The sequence below is a fragment of the Myotis myotis genome, unplaced genomic scaffold, assembly GCF_014108235.1.
Source record: "Myotis myotis isolate mMyoMyo1 unplaced genomic scaffold, mMyoMyo1.p scaffold_m19_p_2, whole genome shotgun sequence".
Classification (NCBI taxonomy): domain Eukaryota; kingdom Metazoa; phylum Chordata; class Mammalia; order Chiroptera; family Vespertilionidae; genus Myotis; species Myotis myotis.
Window position 1 is genome coordinate 80,742,474 of NW_023416324.1, and position 13,516 is coordinate 80,755,989.

A 13,516-nucleotide genomic window follows, 5' to 3' on the forward strand; every position below is an offset into this window, starting at 1 on the left:
GACTGGAATTTGGGGGAAGGTGGGAGATCGCCTGTGACTCACACACCTGGTGCTGGTCTGAGCATGCATTTGTCATCTTTAACTCTCACCCCTTCATTCAGCTATTTATTTCACTTTTGTTGTGGGCAAGGACAAGGTATGTGTTCAGCATTTGGCTTATATTTTTAAAAACCGGAACAACCCTGTGGGCACTTGCACTTCATGCCTTCCCAAACTTTCACATTTATTCAGCAAATATTTACTGAGGTTCCAAACCTATACATGGATGGGCTCACTTCATTTTGAATTTCAGATCAGACCTTCGGGGATCTTCTTATACACAGAATCATTACAGAGCAAGCATTGCTGTCGTCTCATATACACACAGGGAAAGGCAAAGCGCAGGCCTCATGTGGCACCTGGGCCCTCCAGAGTTTCGCCGGCACCATTTCCCACTGCCTGAGGTCAAGCCCTTTAGAGTTCTTGCCAGTTTGTTGTTTTCAACTTCTCCGTCCTCTTTTCCCAGCAAATCTGTGAGAACAGAGTCGTCCCCAGGAGGGCAGCCCTATGCTGAGAGGCTGGGACACTGGACGTGGGAAGGAATGCTGGCCCCTTTCCCAGAGTCAAGAAGAGATTTAGAAACAGGGACTCCATCATCTGCATATGCTTTGGTTCCTTTAAGAACTTGACTCCCCATGAAATTGGAGAAATGCGAAAAAGATTGAGTTTTTCTCTTAGCATTACTTTCTCTGAATTACTACTTGCGAGGATATAGAGTAAATCTAGGTTATCAGGGTTATGGGGATGCTCCTCAAAGAAATGCAGGGAGCGCCCGAGGGCCTTCATCACAGTATTTCCCTGGACATGGTGGGAAGGGCTCAGGGTCTTCCCATCTGTCACAGGGGCAGAAGGATCGGTGCAGGCCCCTGGCTGCCTCGCCGATCACCTGGCTTAGCCTCTTCCAGGGACAGTTCCTGCACTGGCGTGGGAGTCTCCTTTGTAGCCCCAGCTCACCACAACAAAACACTGACACCTTTTTAATAGAGTGAATTCAGACCACCATCTTCAGTAGCAGTTTTAAACTGTGATACTTTTATCACAGGGTTCTTCCTATTTTGCAGGGCCTGAATCAAATACTGGTCAGGATGAAATTACTCTCCCAGTTCCAAATCTCTCGGAATTACGAGCCCAGCCACCTTCTTTATCTTCCACCTGCACTGACCCAGGCGCCCAGGACTCCAGTGAAGGTGGGGAGTCCCCCGTCGTTCAGTCTGATGAGGAGGGAGTTGAAGTGGACACTGCCCTGGCCACTTTACACAGTGACGACAGCGACTCCTAAACCCGCATCGCACCCCGAGCACCGCTGAGAAGACCCAGCTGTGCAGAATCCCACTGAAGACAGGCAGTTGACAGGGGCTCTTGATTGTCACACAATTGCCAGTAATTTCTGAGAAACTGACTGAAAGAAAAGCTAACAATAAAGTTTGAGGACTTTAACTGAGGGAGTCCATGGCCAGTTTGTACAGAAAGGCTTCCACACACATGCATCCTTCAGGCTTTAGGGGGCAGGAAGGGCAACTGGGGTCCACGCAGGCCACCAAGGAGCCCGCAGGGCTGGCGGGGCCGGGAAATGTGGTCTCCACGTGGCCTCAGCAAGAAAAGGACCTTCACAGACAGAAAACCCTGCTTCCTCCAAAACCTAACTGCAGTTAAACTCAGCGCTAACAAAAGTGGGTTTTTGTCACAAAACTATTAACAGTTCAACAGCTAACCCGCGTTAACAGCAGAGCACACATCTGGGTCCACAGGAAAACAAACCAAGCAGTATGCCGTTCTTACTCCTGACAAGGATGGGGTTTCCTGTCTGCATTCCTCACAGCTCGGCACCTGGCGAGAGGCGCCTCTCCCTCCCTCAGGATGAGGGAAGCCTCGCACCAACCCCGGGGCGGCCCAGCCCTGTCCTTGCTGCTGCCAGTGGCCTCCGCAGGAAACAAGAGGCAAGAAGCAGGCATTTGGTTTTGCTCGAAGGGGATTCAAACCGCCAGCAGTAGAGGAAGGTGAGCTGAGTCAGGCTGTGTTGTCTGCCACTCAGGCTGAGGGAGGACTCTTGCCCTCCACCCATTTACCGGAAAAGAAAGCTCATTTCATTCACTCATCTTCCACAAGACAAATGTCAAAAAAACTTTGTTTTTATTATTAAACCTTGTAGTACAAACCTGAAAAGTAAACAAAAAACTGGCAATAAACAACATGAAGTCTTCCCTCCCAAGGGAGGAGTGCAGAGCAGCGCTAATAAATTAAATGTCAAACTGTAAGCCATAGGCAGAAGTTTACTGTCAAAAAGAGGGAAAGTACACAGCAAGGCCATAAAAACCGGACAACCACATTGGAAAACACTTGACTCCGTTTATGTAACTGTTAAATATTCCAAAACAGTTCAGTCTCTGCAACAACAACCAACAAAGTGGATCACAGGACGTTCCTGACAGTCCCACTGGCAAGCTCAGTGCAGTATGGGTAGCTACGGGATCGATGAATCCAATTATGAAACAAAGAACAGCTTGTGAAAACAGTTTCCCTTCTTTATTCCACACATACTGTACACACAACTGGAGAAGGGCAACAGCTACTCCATTATTATTTTTGTGTTGTTGTTCAGTGATGTAAGCAGCACTTATAAATGTTACAAGAAAAACCCTGTAAGCATCCAATCCAACCGATGAAGAAACTGAAATGTAAGGCTTTTCTTCATCTTGTCTTCTCACCCCCCTCCCCACGCCCACTGAGAAAAAGGCTCAAGTATTTAAAACAATTTACAGGCATATGTACAAAAGGATGGGATTCTTTTTTTTTTCTTTTTGTTACAACATGAAGAGAAAAATAGACAAGATGAGCACAAATGCATTTTCACATTCAAAAAGAACTGCAGACCTCCTAGTGGCTCTAAGTATGATCCTAAACGAAACAAATTTAACAAGAAGATTAATGCTGACTTGTGAGGTGTGAAACAAGCAGTGAGATGAGATGGAATGTTATAAAGATTGCACGTCTATGACAAAGAAGCACTTACGGCTTCAATCACTTTTTTTTCATTTTCTTCCCTTAAGGATGCTATTGAAGGGTTTTTTGATAAAGTAGCCAACAGCACCAAAAAATAACAGAATGGATTTCCTAATGAAATCAGGCACAGGTTTCCGCACGGGACCCCTCCGAGACAGGCAGTCTTTTTCTTCTCTCTCTTCTTTTTTCCTTAGATGCATAGTGATGTGCTGGTAAGGAGAACCTCGTCACTCAAATCTCCTCATTTTGTCTATGGTTAGGAAACAATGTCCGCCTTCAGCTGCCACAACCGCCCAGAGAAACAAAATGGGGTTCTCCGATTTTAAAAGTTACAAACTCATCTTGCACATGACTGAAGAAAAGACAGCCAAAGTAAAGCCATTTCTTTTCAAGTTTCGTGTGTGTGTGTGTGTGTGTGTCCTACCCCTTTTCTCTCTAGAAAAATCTCACATGACTGAAAGTTTTAAAATTTGTTCTCCAAACTTCACCCTCTTCAAAAATGGGTTAAAAAAATCCTTTTTCCCCCACCAGTTACAAAAAAAAAAAAAAAAAAAAATCAAACAAAAAGGCTTTTGTCAGCCACAGGGGCGATACAAGTTAATACAGCCCCTCAAGGGTTTAAAACAGTGAGTATACGGCAGTTTCAAAAATCTGACTGCAGTATCTAGGTATTCTAAGTACAAAAAAAAAGTTCAAGAGTTTAATGCTAAAACAAAATTAGTTCTCTAAAACCAGAAGAAAATCTTCTTTAGAGCTAGTGCAAAGACAGCTTGTATCCTACAGCAAGTACTCCAAACTAGAATATAATAATTACAAAAAATAGATCTCAATCAGCCGCGGTGTGGGCAGCTTCAGGACGAGCTCGCTGCACTCCGGGAGGAGCTGGAGGACGCCAGCCGGGAGGGTGGCACGTCCACCGTTGCTCTCTTGCGGGGCCCCCTTTTTGGTGTTGGTTTACTGAGACAGTTCTCCATGCTGCCGTTCTTACCAGAGACCTTGCCACAGATCTGATTGACCAGGCTGATGATCTGTTCCTGTTGGAAGGAAGACAAGGAATTAAACCAGAAGAGTGCTGCCCCCAGAACCACACCAGGACCTTTGAGAGCAGAGCGGGCAGCGTGGCAGAGCCGCCAGTCATCCTCATCAGACCACATCAAATGCAGACTTCTGAGCGCTGCCCAAGGAGCGGGTTACGGGAAAGCCGGGGCAGACTTTAGGCATCAGGCCGAGTCTGAGATGCAGCAGGCTAGAGAACGAGATAGGCCGAACAGTTCTGAGGATGCACCTAAAACATGCTTTCCGTCTTAGGGAGAACCCACTGCCACCTCACCTGACAGCCAGCACAGCACAGCACAGCACAGCACAGCACAGGCCAGGGTGCCTGTCACATCGCCTAACCTCCAGTTCCTGTCAGGGACCCAAGGGAGCCTGATCGCACCTCCTGGTGGCTGGAAGGCGTAGACAAACTAATATGCTAAAGCCTGAAATACATAGTCCTATAACTACACAGTTTGCTATGTAATTGTTTCCTAAAAGCTGTTTCCCAATCTGGGTCTACTCCTGGACTTGAGGTGCAGATTCCCTCACCACACAGCCAGACACACAGCCCTGAGACAAACACGGCCGAACACATCAGCAGCCCATGGGGACTCTGTGAGTGACCCCTGCAGCCTCGGAGTTCAGAGGTCAGCCAGCTGCCACCGGGGCCCACCTCGGAAGGGGAGGACTCAGCTCACCGCCTCCACAATGAGCATTTAGGGGAAAAGACCCATGGGCTTGAGGCCTCAGGTCCTCTCCCCGTGCCCCTGGGTGGTGACACGGGCCTGAAGCTGCCGTTCACTGGCGACTCACACTCCAGCCTAGTTCACCTGGTCTCGCAAATGAATGCAAACACTTGTCTAGAAACATCCCGTTGCTCCCTCCCCACACCCTCTGTGAAGGAGAGATGGCAAACAGAACACGCATTCTTATAATTCACTCGAGATAACCAATTATCTGTTGGTATCAAAAATACATTTGTAACATAACTCAATCATCCAATTTTAAAAGAAACCACACGAAAACATCAAAATGTCATGTAGCTCTGACATAACATTTTATGACACCTGCTGGGCCAGGGATGGAGGGAACCATGTGGCACAGGGAGCACAGGTGGCCACCCCTTTACTCACATAGAGGCCTGAGGGCCAGCCAGGTCCTGCCTGCCTCCGGCCTTCTGGAAACAGCACCAGAAGGCTCCTCGTACAGAAATGAAAGGGTAAAAGGCAACGAGTGAGAAGTGTCTGAAGGGAGAGAGTTAAAGATGCCCTGGGAAGGGGCAGGGCTGAATATTTGTGAAATACAATCTCTGGCCATTTGGACACTTAGACATAAACATGTAACAAGTGATAAATAGATGAGCTGTAAAACCCAGTGACATGGGACTAAAGCCACCTCCACAGCGTGAGGAAGCCCACACTTTGCCATGGCCCACGGCCTGGCCAGGGTTGTTTGCTGGGCTTCAACAAGAGCTTGTGGTGCTCTCAAAGCCATTTCCAAATCCAAACCAGGGCTAAAAATTCCGCAGCTAAACAGTTCAACTTCCCAACGGACTTGCAGAGTTCCATTTACTAAAATAAGCCAGGCCACTGGGAGCTCAGGCGGCTTCAGAGCACCACCAACCAAGCTTTAGGCCAGTGATGGCGAACCTATGACACGCGTGTCAGAGGTGACACGCGAACTCATTTTTTGTTTGATTTTTCTTTGTTAAATGGCATTTAAATATATAAAATAAATATCAAAAATATAAGTCTTTGTTTTACTATGGGTGCAAATATCAAAAAATTTCTATATGTGACACGGCACCAGAGTTAAGTTAGGGTTTTTCAAAATGCTGGCACGCCGAGCTCAAAAGGCTCGCCATCACTGCTTTAGACCAACAGGCCCCACGTGTGTGATTCTTCTTCCAGGGCCTCGGTCTCATCAAACCTCTCGCTACAAGATGGCTGGAGGTGGAAACGCCCACATTTTGGAGAGCTTCAGCATCACCATGGAGAAGCCCCACTGCTGCCGGCTGCACTCTGCCAGTTGTCAGACACCAGGGTTATTTTTAACTGTTCTAGAAGCCATTTGCTGTTAAAGTGATGGTGGAAGGGCAAAGTGGTTCCTGGCTTTGCCCAACATGCTCTTAAAAAGCCAAGATGCCAAGATCTATTTTCAGCCTCCAATCTTATAACCGAGCCAAAGGCTTGCACCAAACCTGCCCCACAGCTGGGCTCCCTCAGAGGCCCCCTCGCCACAGAGGCCTGTTGGGCGCCCAGGTGTGTGATGGCTTCGTGTGGTCACCTTCCACTGGATTAACCTCCGGGGAGCCTCGGGGGAGCAGGAGGGAGGCTCCAGGCAGGGCCCACGGCTGCACAGGTTGTGCCCTGTACACGGCTTGTGGCCCTGAGCACCGTGCCGCAGTGAGGAGGACCACGCTGCAGAAGATGGCGGGCAAGGGCTGGGGGCAGGGCCCCCAGGTGGCAGCATGTGCAGCAGTGGGCCGGCCAGGATGGGGGACAGGCCCCCGTGGCAATCTGAGAGGGGTCCTCAAGAAGGGCTCTGGGCCAGTCAGAGTGAAAGGTGCCCTGTGAGGGGCAGAGCCGTGTGTTGCAGGAAGCATTTATGAGAAACTGCTGGAGGGGTGACAGCAGACAGAGGGACCCACGTGCTCGTTGCATTGGAGCCGAGAGCCTGGGAGCAGGGCTTCTCCTGCGGCCCCTCAGCTGAAGGAAGTGCACTCACCCACGGGAGTCAAATGGACTGTACATACCAAACAGCTGGCACAGGAAGGGCCCCCTATGGAGCGTCTCTGAGGCCGAGTGGGGGTCTCAGTGAAGACACGCCTGGGGCACAGGAACCAGGGAGGGACAGGGAGTCCCACCCCGGCTCCTTCACTGAGGGCACAAGCACTGGCAGCCGTGGGAATTGGCTGGACCTGGGATTTACTTGGAAGGTGGAACCAACAGGACTTACAGAAATAGATGCACAGTGAGAGAGAAAGGCTCTCTCCCCATGTTAGCTGAGGCCCGTGGCTGAGGGCAAAGAGCCTGGTCCCTGCTAGATGCAATTCTCTGCCAGGCATGGAGCCTGGGGAGCTCTGAGAGCTGCCCCGCCATCAGGTGCCACAGCCTGCTGCCCGCTGTGAGGTTAGGTGCCTGCTGCCAAAGCACCATGATGCAGCCACAGCCGCCCCTGCCCCCACTGGCAGTGCTGCCAGGGTATAATGGTCAGTGTATGTGTGAGGTATCACAACCAAGCATTGGGGCGGGGGGCAGTGATGGCGAACCTATGACACGCGTGTCAGAGGTGACACGCGAACTCATTTTTTGGTTGATTTTTCTTTGTTAAATGGCAGTAATCCCTTCCAAGCCCTGCCAGCTGCACGGTCCAGGAAGGGCCACCAACCCAGACTCAGTGCATGGACCACGGCCAGGAGGGCTCCTCTGCCCTGGCCCCGAGACCCTGAGTCGGGCTTCTCTGAGAACACAGCCACAGGCTTGGTTTTGAGGCCCTCCCAGCAGCCACAGCTGGGATATCACCGGTCCAGGCGGCTCAGGGCCTGGAAGGAGGAAGGAAAGGCCCTCCTGCTGCCATCAGCGCTGGAACAGGTGCTGCAGTTGGGGTCTGTCCTGTGATGGATGGGCACAGGCAGCCCACGGTCCCCCATTTCCTTAGCCCAGCCAGCCAGTGCGGCACAGGGGACAGCACCAGATCTTGAAACCACATCCCTTATAAATGGAGGGAGGCCTGGTGGCCAGGAATGCTGACTGAGATGCTGCCAGGGCTCGATGGGGAGGTGTGCACAGGCCCACGTACAAAGCTACAGCGACGTGGAGGAGAAAACTGGAATGAAACCACGTTTGGGAAAGAGAAATTTCCAGTTTCAGTTCCTGGGTTTCTCCAGGTCAGACCACCTCAGAATCCCCCATCTTAGGACAGAGTTACTTTCCCACAGAGCCCAGCCTGAGCACCAGGAAGAATCATGGGGGATGCACCTGGTCTCGGGCCGTGTCCAACTGGCTCAAGTTGGGTGCTGAGAGTCCTGCCCGTCCCTACGTAAATGAGGGCAGGCGACACAATGGCCATCCCCTGCAGGGCCCCCACGTGGCGGCACTGACCTCATCGTAGCGGTACATCAGCTTCAGCCCTCGGCAGGACTTCTGCTTCTCCACGTGGCGCAGGGCACACTCCAGGCAGAATACCACGTTCTCGTTCTCCTGAACCACCTGCAAGGAAGATGCCCCTGAGGTGCTGACGGGGATCGTGGCACTGCTGCCGGGACGTGCCCGGGAGGGACTGGAAGGGGGAGGCCCCAGGAACCAGGGACGGCCTGTCCTAACATCTGCTGTCCACGCTAAGGAGTGTGCATCTCTCACAGGGAGTTAATGGGGGAAATCACCTGCAGCACGGTCTTCAAGACGCTGTGGAAACGAGTAACGGACTGTCTCCGAGTTGCACCTAAGGTGCCTCGAGTTCCCCCGATTCCTGCTGCACTTGCCTGAGAGGTTCTAGGTGCCGTTAGGCAGGGAAGATGGGATAAAGTACTGATGTTTGTTTAGAAGCTCGCACATTCTGAGACTTTTTTGTTCAAAACTACCCTGGCAGGCACAGCGGTGCCAGCTCGGGGGGAGCAGGCCCAGGACATCCCCGCAGCTCCGTCAGTCCAGCTGGGCACGTGGGAGCTGTCCTGCACCCCAGCCCCTGGCCAGACGCCAACCAGCACAGTCTGGATCCTCTGCCACCCAAACAGGCCCCTCCTGCCACACCCACAAGAGCCTCCGGCGGCCGTGTGAGAGCACACGCCAGACCCCACGGCCACACGGAGCACGTGCAGCGGCATGTGGACAGGCCTGACCCACCACAGACGGCACGGGCGGCCTGGACCGTGGGGCAAGGAGAAAGGACAGCTGCCTGGTTTGTGGGGGTTCCCACCCCCCACTCCAACTTCTAGTCCTCTTCTCATTCTGTGTTTAAAATTAAAAGGCAATGCTGCCTTAAGCCACAAGATGCAAGAGGTCCCGGCCCTTTCATAAAGATGTAGCCCAGGGGCTCCTGTCTCCACTGCTTCTGGGCAAAGAGGCGAACACAAGCTGGAGGAGCAAAGAGGTGACACTGGCAGAAACGCATCACCTTTGAAGACATGGCTAGCGGTAGGGACGGACAAAAATGCCCAGTTACTAGGTGTCCAAGTAATGAAAACTGTAAATACAAGTAAAACCTCAGTTTTTACCTATGAATTTAGAACACATGCTTTATAACATTCAGGCTGATAAATGCCTGGTGACAACTCTCAAGGTACAGGCTTCTGAAAGTGTGCAAATGGGCCCCCGGGAGCGGACCAGTGCCACACACGGAGGTCCAGCAGTGTCGCTCACGCTCACAGGAGTAAGGCAGCTATTATTCCCCTGGGAACAATCCACGCCAGAGCGAGAGGAAGGAACACAGACCTCGAGGACTTTGTGAGTGACCTTCACAAATGTGGGCACAGACAGACTAGTTAGAAGACGTGGTTGTTATGCACCGAGTTATATCCACCCAGCTCACAGGCTGCCGTCTTGACCCCAGTAGCTTAGAATGTGATGATTTGTAGAAGGGCCTGGAAAGAGGTGATTAAGGTAAAATGAGGTTTTAAGTGTGGGGTCCAGTCCAATATGACGTATGTTCTTACAAGAAGAAATTAGGACACAGATATGCAGAGGGAAGACCAGGGGAGGAACTGGGAGAAGGGGGCACCTACAAGTCAAGGAAGAGAGAGGCCTTAGAAGGAACCAACCCTGCTGACACCTGGGTCTTGGATGCCCAGCCTCTGCCATGGTGCTGAAATAAGTGTCTTTGTTTGAGCCCCCAGTCTGTGGTATTTGCCACAGGAGCCCCAACAAACTAATACAGCAGTTTCTCTCCTTCTTTCAGAGTTCTGACCTCCCTGATGTTACAAAGAGCATATGATTCAACTGGGACTGGCTGTGTGGCCCATCTCTTCTGTGGGGCAGCTGGGTGGGAGCCAGGCACATGGGTGAGCAACGCAGTCAGACCTGACACACTTGCTGCTCTGCGTCTAGGCACGAGGGCCTCATGTGAGGGCGTTGGTGCCATGCTGGCAGGGGGTGAGCACTTACTTTCTAAGCTCCTCTTTCTGGAGGAAGAATGCACACAGGAGAGGAGGGGAGAGGGCACCAGCACTGGAGGCCACTAGTGCCAGGCTGAGGTGTGTGGTGGGGGGCACCTGGAGTGGGAGTTGGGGCACCCACATGCTTGTGTCAGGGCAGCTGCCCAGTGGGAAGGGAGAGATGAGCTACCCCAGCCCAGCTATCCACTAAGCCAAGTTCTGCCAGGCCCCTCTGGCCTGGGATGGGCGGGTAACCCACCCACACAATCACAGGTGAGGCTCAGGCGGAGCAGCCCCAAGCTCTCGGACACTGTGGGAACAAACCCGAAAGAATGGAAGGGAGACGGGGGCTGCGCTGGGAGGCGGAGGGGCAGGAGGAAGAGCTGGCTCAGAAGCGGGGAGGCTGGGGACGGGACAGTGTTGCTGAAGAGAAACATTCGTTTTAACTGAAGACAGCTTTCAGAGTCCTGAGGACAATGAGACAGGTCATGGAGGTGAATGGAAACTGGGGAAAAGCCAAGGTTAGATGAGGTCCTACATCAACTTTGGCAGCAGAGTGGGGGCAGCTCAGCCCCTCACCAGGGGACACCAAGGGAAGCCTGGGGACGGGGGTGACAGGGGAGGGTGTGAGGGAGGCCCTCTGCCTGCCGACACGAAGCCACACGTGCGGAGAGACCTGTGGAGGAGGACGGGCAGAGCAGAGCCCACCCGCCCTCGGTCCCTTTGACCTGGTTGCTGAGGATGAGGCGCTGACCCCTAGAGGTCAGGACCCTGGCCCAGGTGGGCAGGAGGTCCAAGGGCGGGCCTCTTGACAGGCTTCCTGCAGCGGGCAGCCCCTCTGTGGGCAGGCCCAGCGCGCAGGCATAGGCGGGAGTCGGCAGGGGTCCCAGGCAGGGCCCGCAGGCTCACCATGGACAGGTAGCACAGATGTTGGCAGATCTGACACCTCCTCTCTGAGGTCTCCAACTGCAGCCACTTTCGAGGCTTTTTCTTCCCATCCACCACAGTGCTGCTGCTGTCGTGGCTGCCGTAGCGGGCGGAGGAGTGCAGGCCGGCCTCGAAGAGTTGCCTCCGCTGCCGCAGCTCCGTATCCCTGTCCAAACACAACACAAGCACCGGGCCCTTAGGAGGCTGAGCACTGCGCCTGGCCGTCCCTCCCCTTCAAAGGGAGCATGCTGCGCCCCAGGCAACTGCCCCCCCCCCCCAAGTCTGGGTGCACCTTCCTGTCAGAGGAGGGCGGTGAGAAGTACATGCTCGCCTTCCCAAGGCCCCCAAATGAGGACCCGTGTTCTTCAGTCAAAAGGTCAGACAACCCCCCAGCTTCCAAGGCTACTCTAACAACTGGGCTCTGCCTAACAGGAGCGCCACACACCAGGACACACATGGCAAACCCCTCACTGCTACCTAAGAGGGCCCTGCCCCTTCGCTCCGAGCCAAGAACGGATGTAACAAACTATTTGCTGGTATTGTCATCAAAGGTTCGACCAACACGAGTCGAAATCCATGTGCTGTCCGTCAGCACTACCGACCGAGTCTCTCCCCTGGGAGGGAGAGATCACGAAGCTACATGGTGGGAAAAGAGAAGAGGGTTACACAGGAAGCCAAGCAAAGGGTGGCACTTCTCCTCAGCGTCTGCCCTGATCGGCTTCAACCTCGGGAGAGCTCCTTCGACCGCTGTGGGATGGAAGCTGGGTGTGGGCCTCAACACGGGACAGGCCAGCCACACACAGGCGCTGGGGCTGATGCCAGCTGCCCAGTGGTGCCTCACACACGCATCCTGAGCAGGTTGGCCAGAAGACCGAGTGAGGCTCCGTGGGCCTCTCCACGCCCACCCTAACCTCTAGAAAGGAGGCTGTGGCCACCATGTCCTCCCTGGCAACGTGCTGCCAGGATCCGAGGTGCCCGGGCCTCAGAGCCACCTCCTGGTCACTCCCACAGAGGAATAACCTTTGGCATCAGCACCTCAGGAAATTCTGACTCCAAATAGCAAACATGAAAACAGAAGAGGAAATTTAAATTAAAAAGTAGCCGAAACCGGTTTGGCTCAGTGGATGAAGCGTCGGCCTGCGGACTGAAGGGTCCCGGGTTCGATTCCGGTCAAGGGCATGTACCTGGGTTGCAGGCATATCCCCAGTGGGGGATGTGCAGGAGGCAGCTGATCGATGTTTCTCTCTCATCGATGTTTCTGGCTCTCTATCTCTCTCCCTTCCTCTCTGTAAAAAATCAATAAAATATTAAAAAAAAAATAAAAATAAAAAAAAAAAAAATAAATAAAAAGTAAATAAAAATAAAAAGAAACACACCCAAAAGGTTTCACCCATCTAGGCAAGCCCCAGTGGGGCCTGGCGCCCTGGCCTCGACCCAGGGCGGGAACGGGGTCTAGTTACCTGAGCTCGTCCAGAAGGGCCGAGATGGTACTGAGAGTGGGGCCGTTCTCCTTTTTTGCTTCCGCCTGTGCAATCTGGTAGAGTAACTTCTCCATGGAAAACGGCTTCGCTATATGGCGGCGCTTCATTTCCTGCAAGAAGCGGTCACATCCCTTTAGGGTGGGCAGGCTTTTTCTTTACGGGGCAGAGGATGCAATCTCAATTCTAAAATTTTGGACTTCAAAGCAGTGAAACTCGTACAACAATCCTGTTTGCCTGTGGGAAAGGCACCAGGGACCAGCAAACGCCACTGCTGTGCCACCAGCCACTGGGCAGGGGCCCATGCGTGACGATGGGGGAGACTTCCCCACGGCCAGTGTCTACCTGAAGTGCCGTCAGTCGGCCCCCCAGCGTACAGTGCGCCCACAATGGGACTCAGACTCTCTCTTGATACAAATAAACCCCTGAAAGATCTTCTTTCCTAGGAAAACCTCTCTGCCACCTCTTAGAAACATTTTCTAAAATTACAGCCATCTAAAAAGGGACGGGCAGCACAGGGACGTGGGCGTGGCTGCGCATGCGCATCGCCTGCCTACCTTGGCCGTCTCGAAGCCCATGCTTGTCCACTGGGTGGTGGCAAAGTGCACGGTCTCAGAGACGCTGTAGCCGCAGCACACTTTAGACACAAAGGATCCTGGGAAGCAGACGACGAACTGGCCGCTCTGCTGCACGGTCCTGTGCACCTTGATGCCCTCTTTGCACAGCACCTCCGGGGAGATCTGGGGAGCAGGTCAGGGCTGAGACACACTCCGCAGGACGCACTCGTGGCCGCGCTCCCGCCCCCACTGCCCCCCCACTGCCCCGGGCGGCCCAGCAGGAGGGGGACATGCACACCTGCCCTCCAGGCGGGGCCTCGGGAGTTAAGGGGCCTCATCATGAGGAGACAGATTAGATTTGGTATTGGAGACTTTTTGTTTCTCCT

At 53.1% G+C, this 13,516-nt stretch overlaps 2 protein-coding genes across 14 annotated transcripts in view; one reads left to right on the forward strand and one right to left on the reverse strand.

Annotated features, from left to right (window-relative positions):
• Nucleotides 1–3,595, forward strand: part of DTNBP1 (dystrobrevin binding protein 1) — a 159,857-nt gene extending 156,262 nt beyond the window's left edge. For 3 of the 4 annotated variants that reach the window (XM_036348411.1, XM_036348409.1, XM_036348410.1), the window contains one exon: nt 1,101–3,595. In XM_036348411.1, coding sequence (XP_036204304.1) covers nt 1,101–1,318 — 218 coding nt within the window. In that variant the 3' untranslated portion in view covers nt 1,319–3,595. Of the gene's footprint in view, nt 1–1,081 lie in introns of all 4 variants that reach the window. The other variant, XM_036348412.1, reaches the window with a different exon arrangement.
• Nucleotides 2,544–13,516, reverse strand: part of JARID2 (jumonji and AT-rich interaction domain containing 2) — a 290,372-nt gene continuing 279,399 nt past the window's right edge. For all 10 annotated transcript variants that reach the window (XM_036348397.1, XM_036348405.1, XM_036348406.1 and 7 more), the window contains 5 exons: nt 13,131–13,313; nt 12,556–12,686; nt 11,078–11,261; nt 8,181–8,288; nt 2,544–4,073 (listed from right to left, as the gene is read on the reverse strand). In XM_036348397.1, coding sequence (XP_036204290.1) covers nt 3,891–4,073; nt 8,181–8,288; nt 11,078–11,261; nt 12,556–12,686; nt 13,131–13,313 — 789 coding nt within the window. In that variant the 3' untranslated portion in view covers nt 2,544–3,890. The remainder of the gene's footprint in view (nt 4,074–8,180; nt 8,289–11,077; nt 11,262–12,555; nt 12,687–13,130; nt 13,314–13,516) is intronic.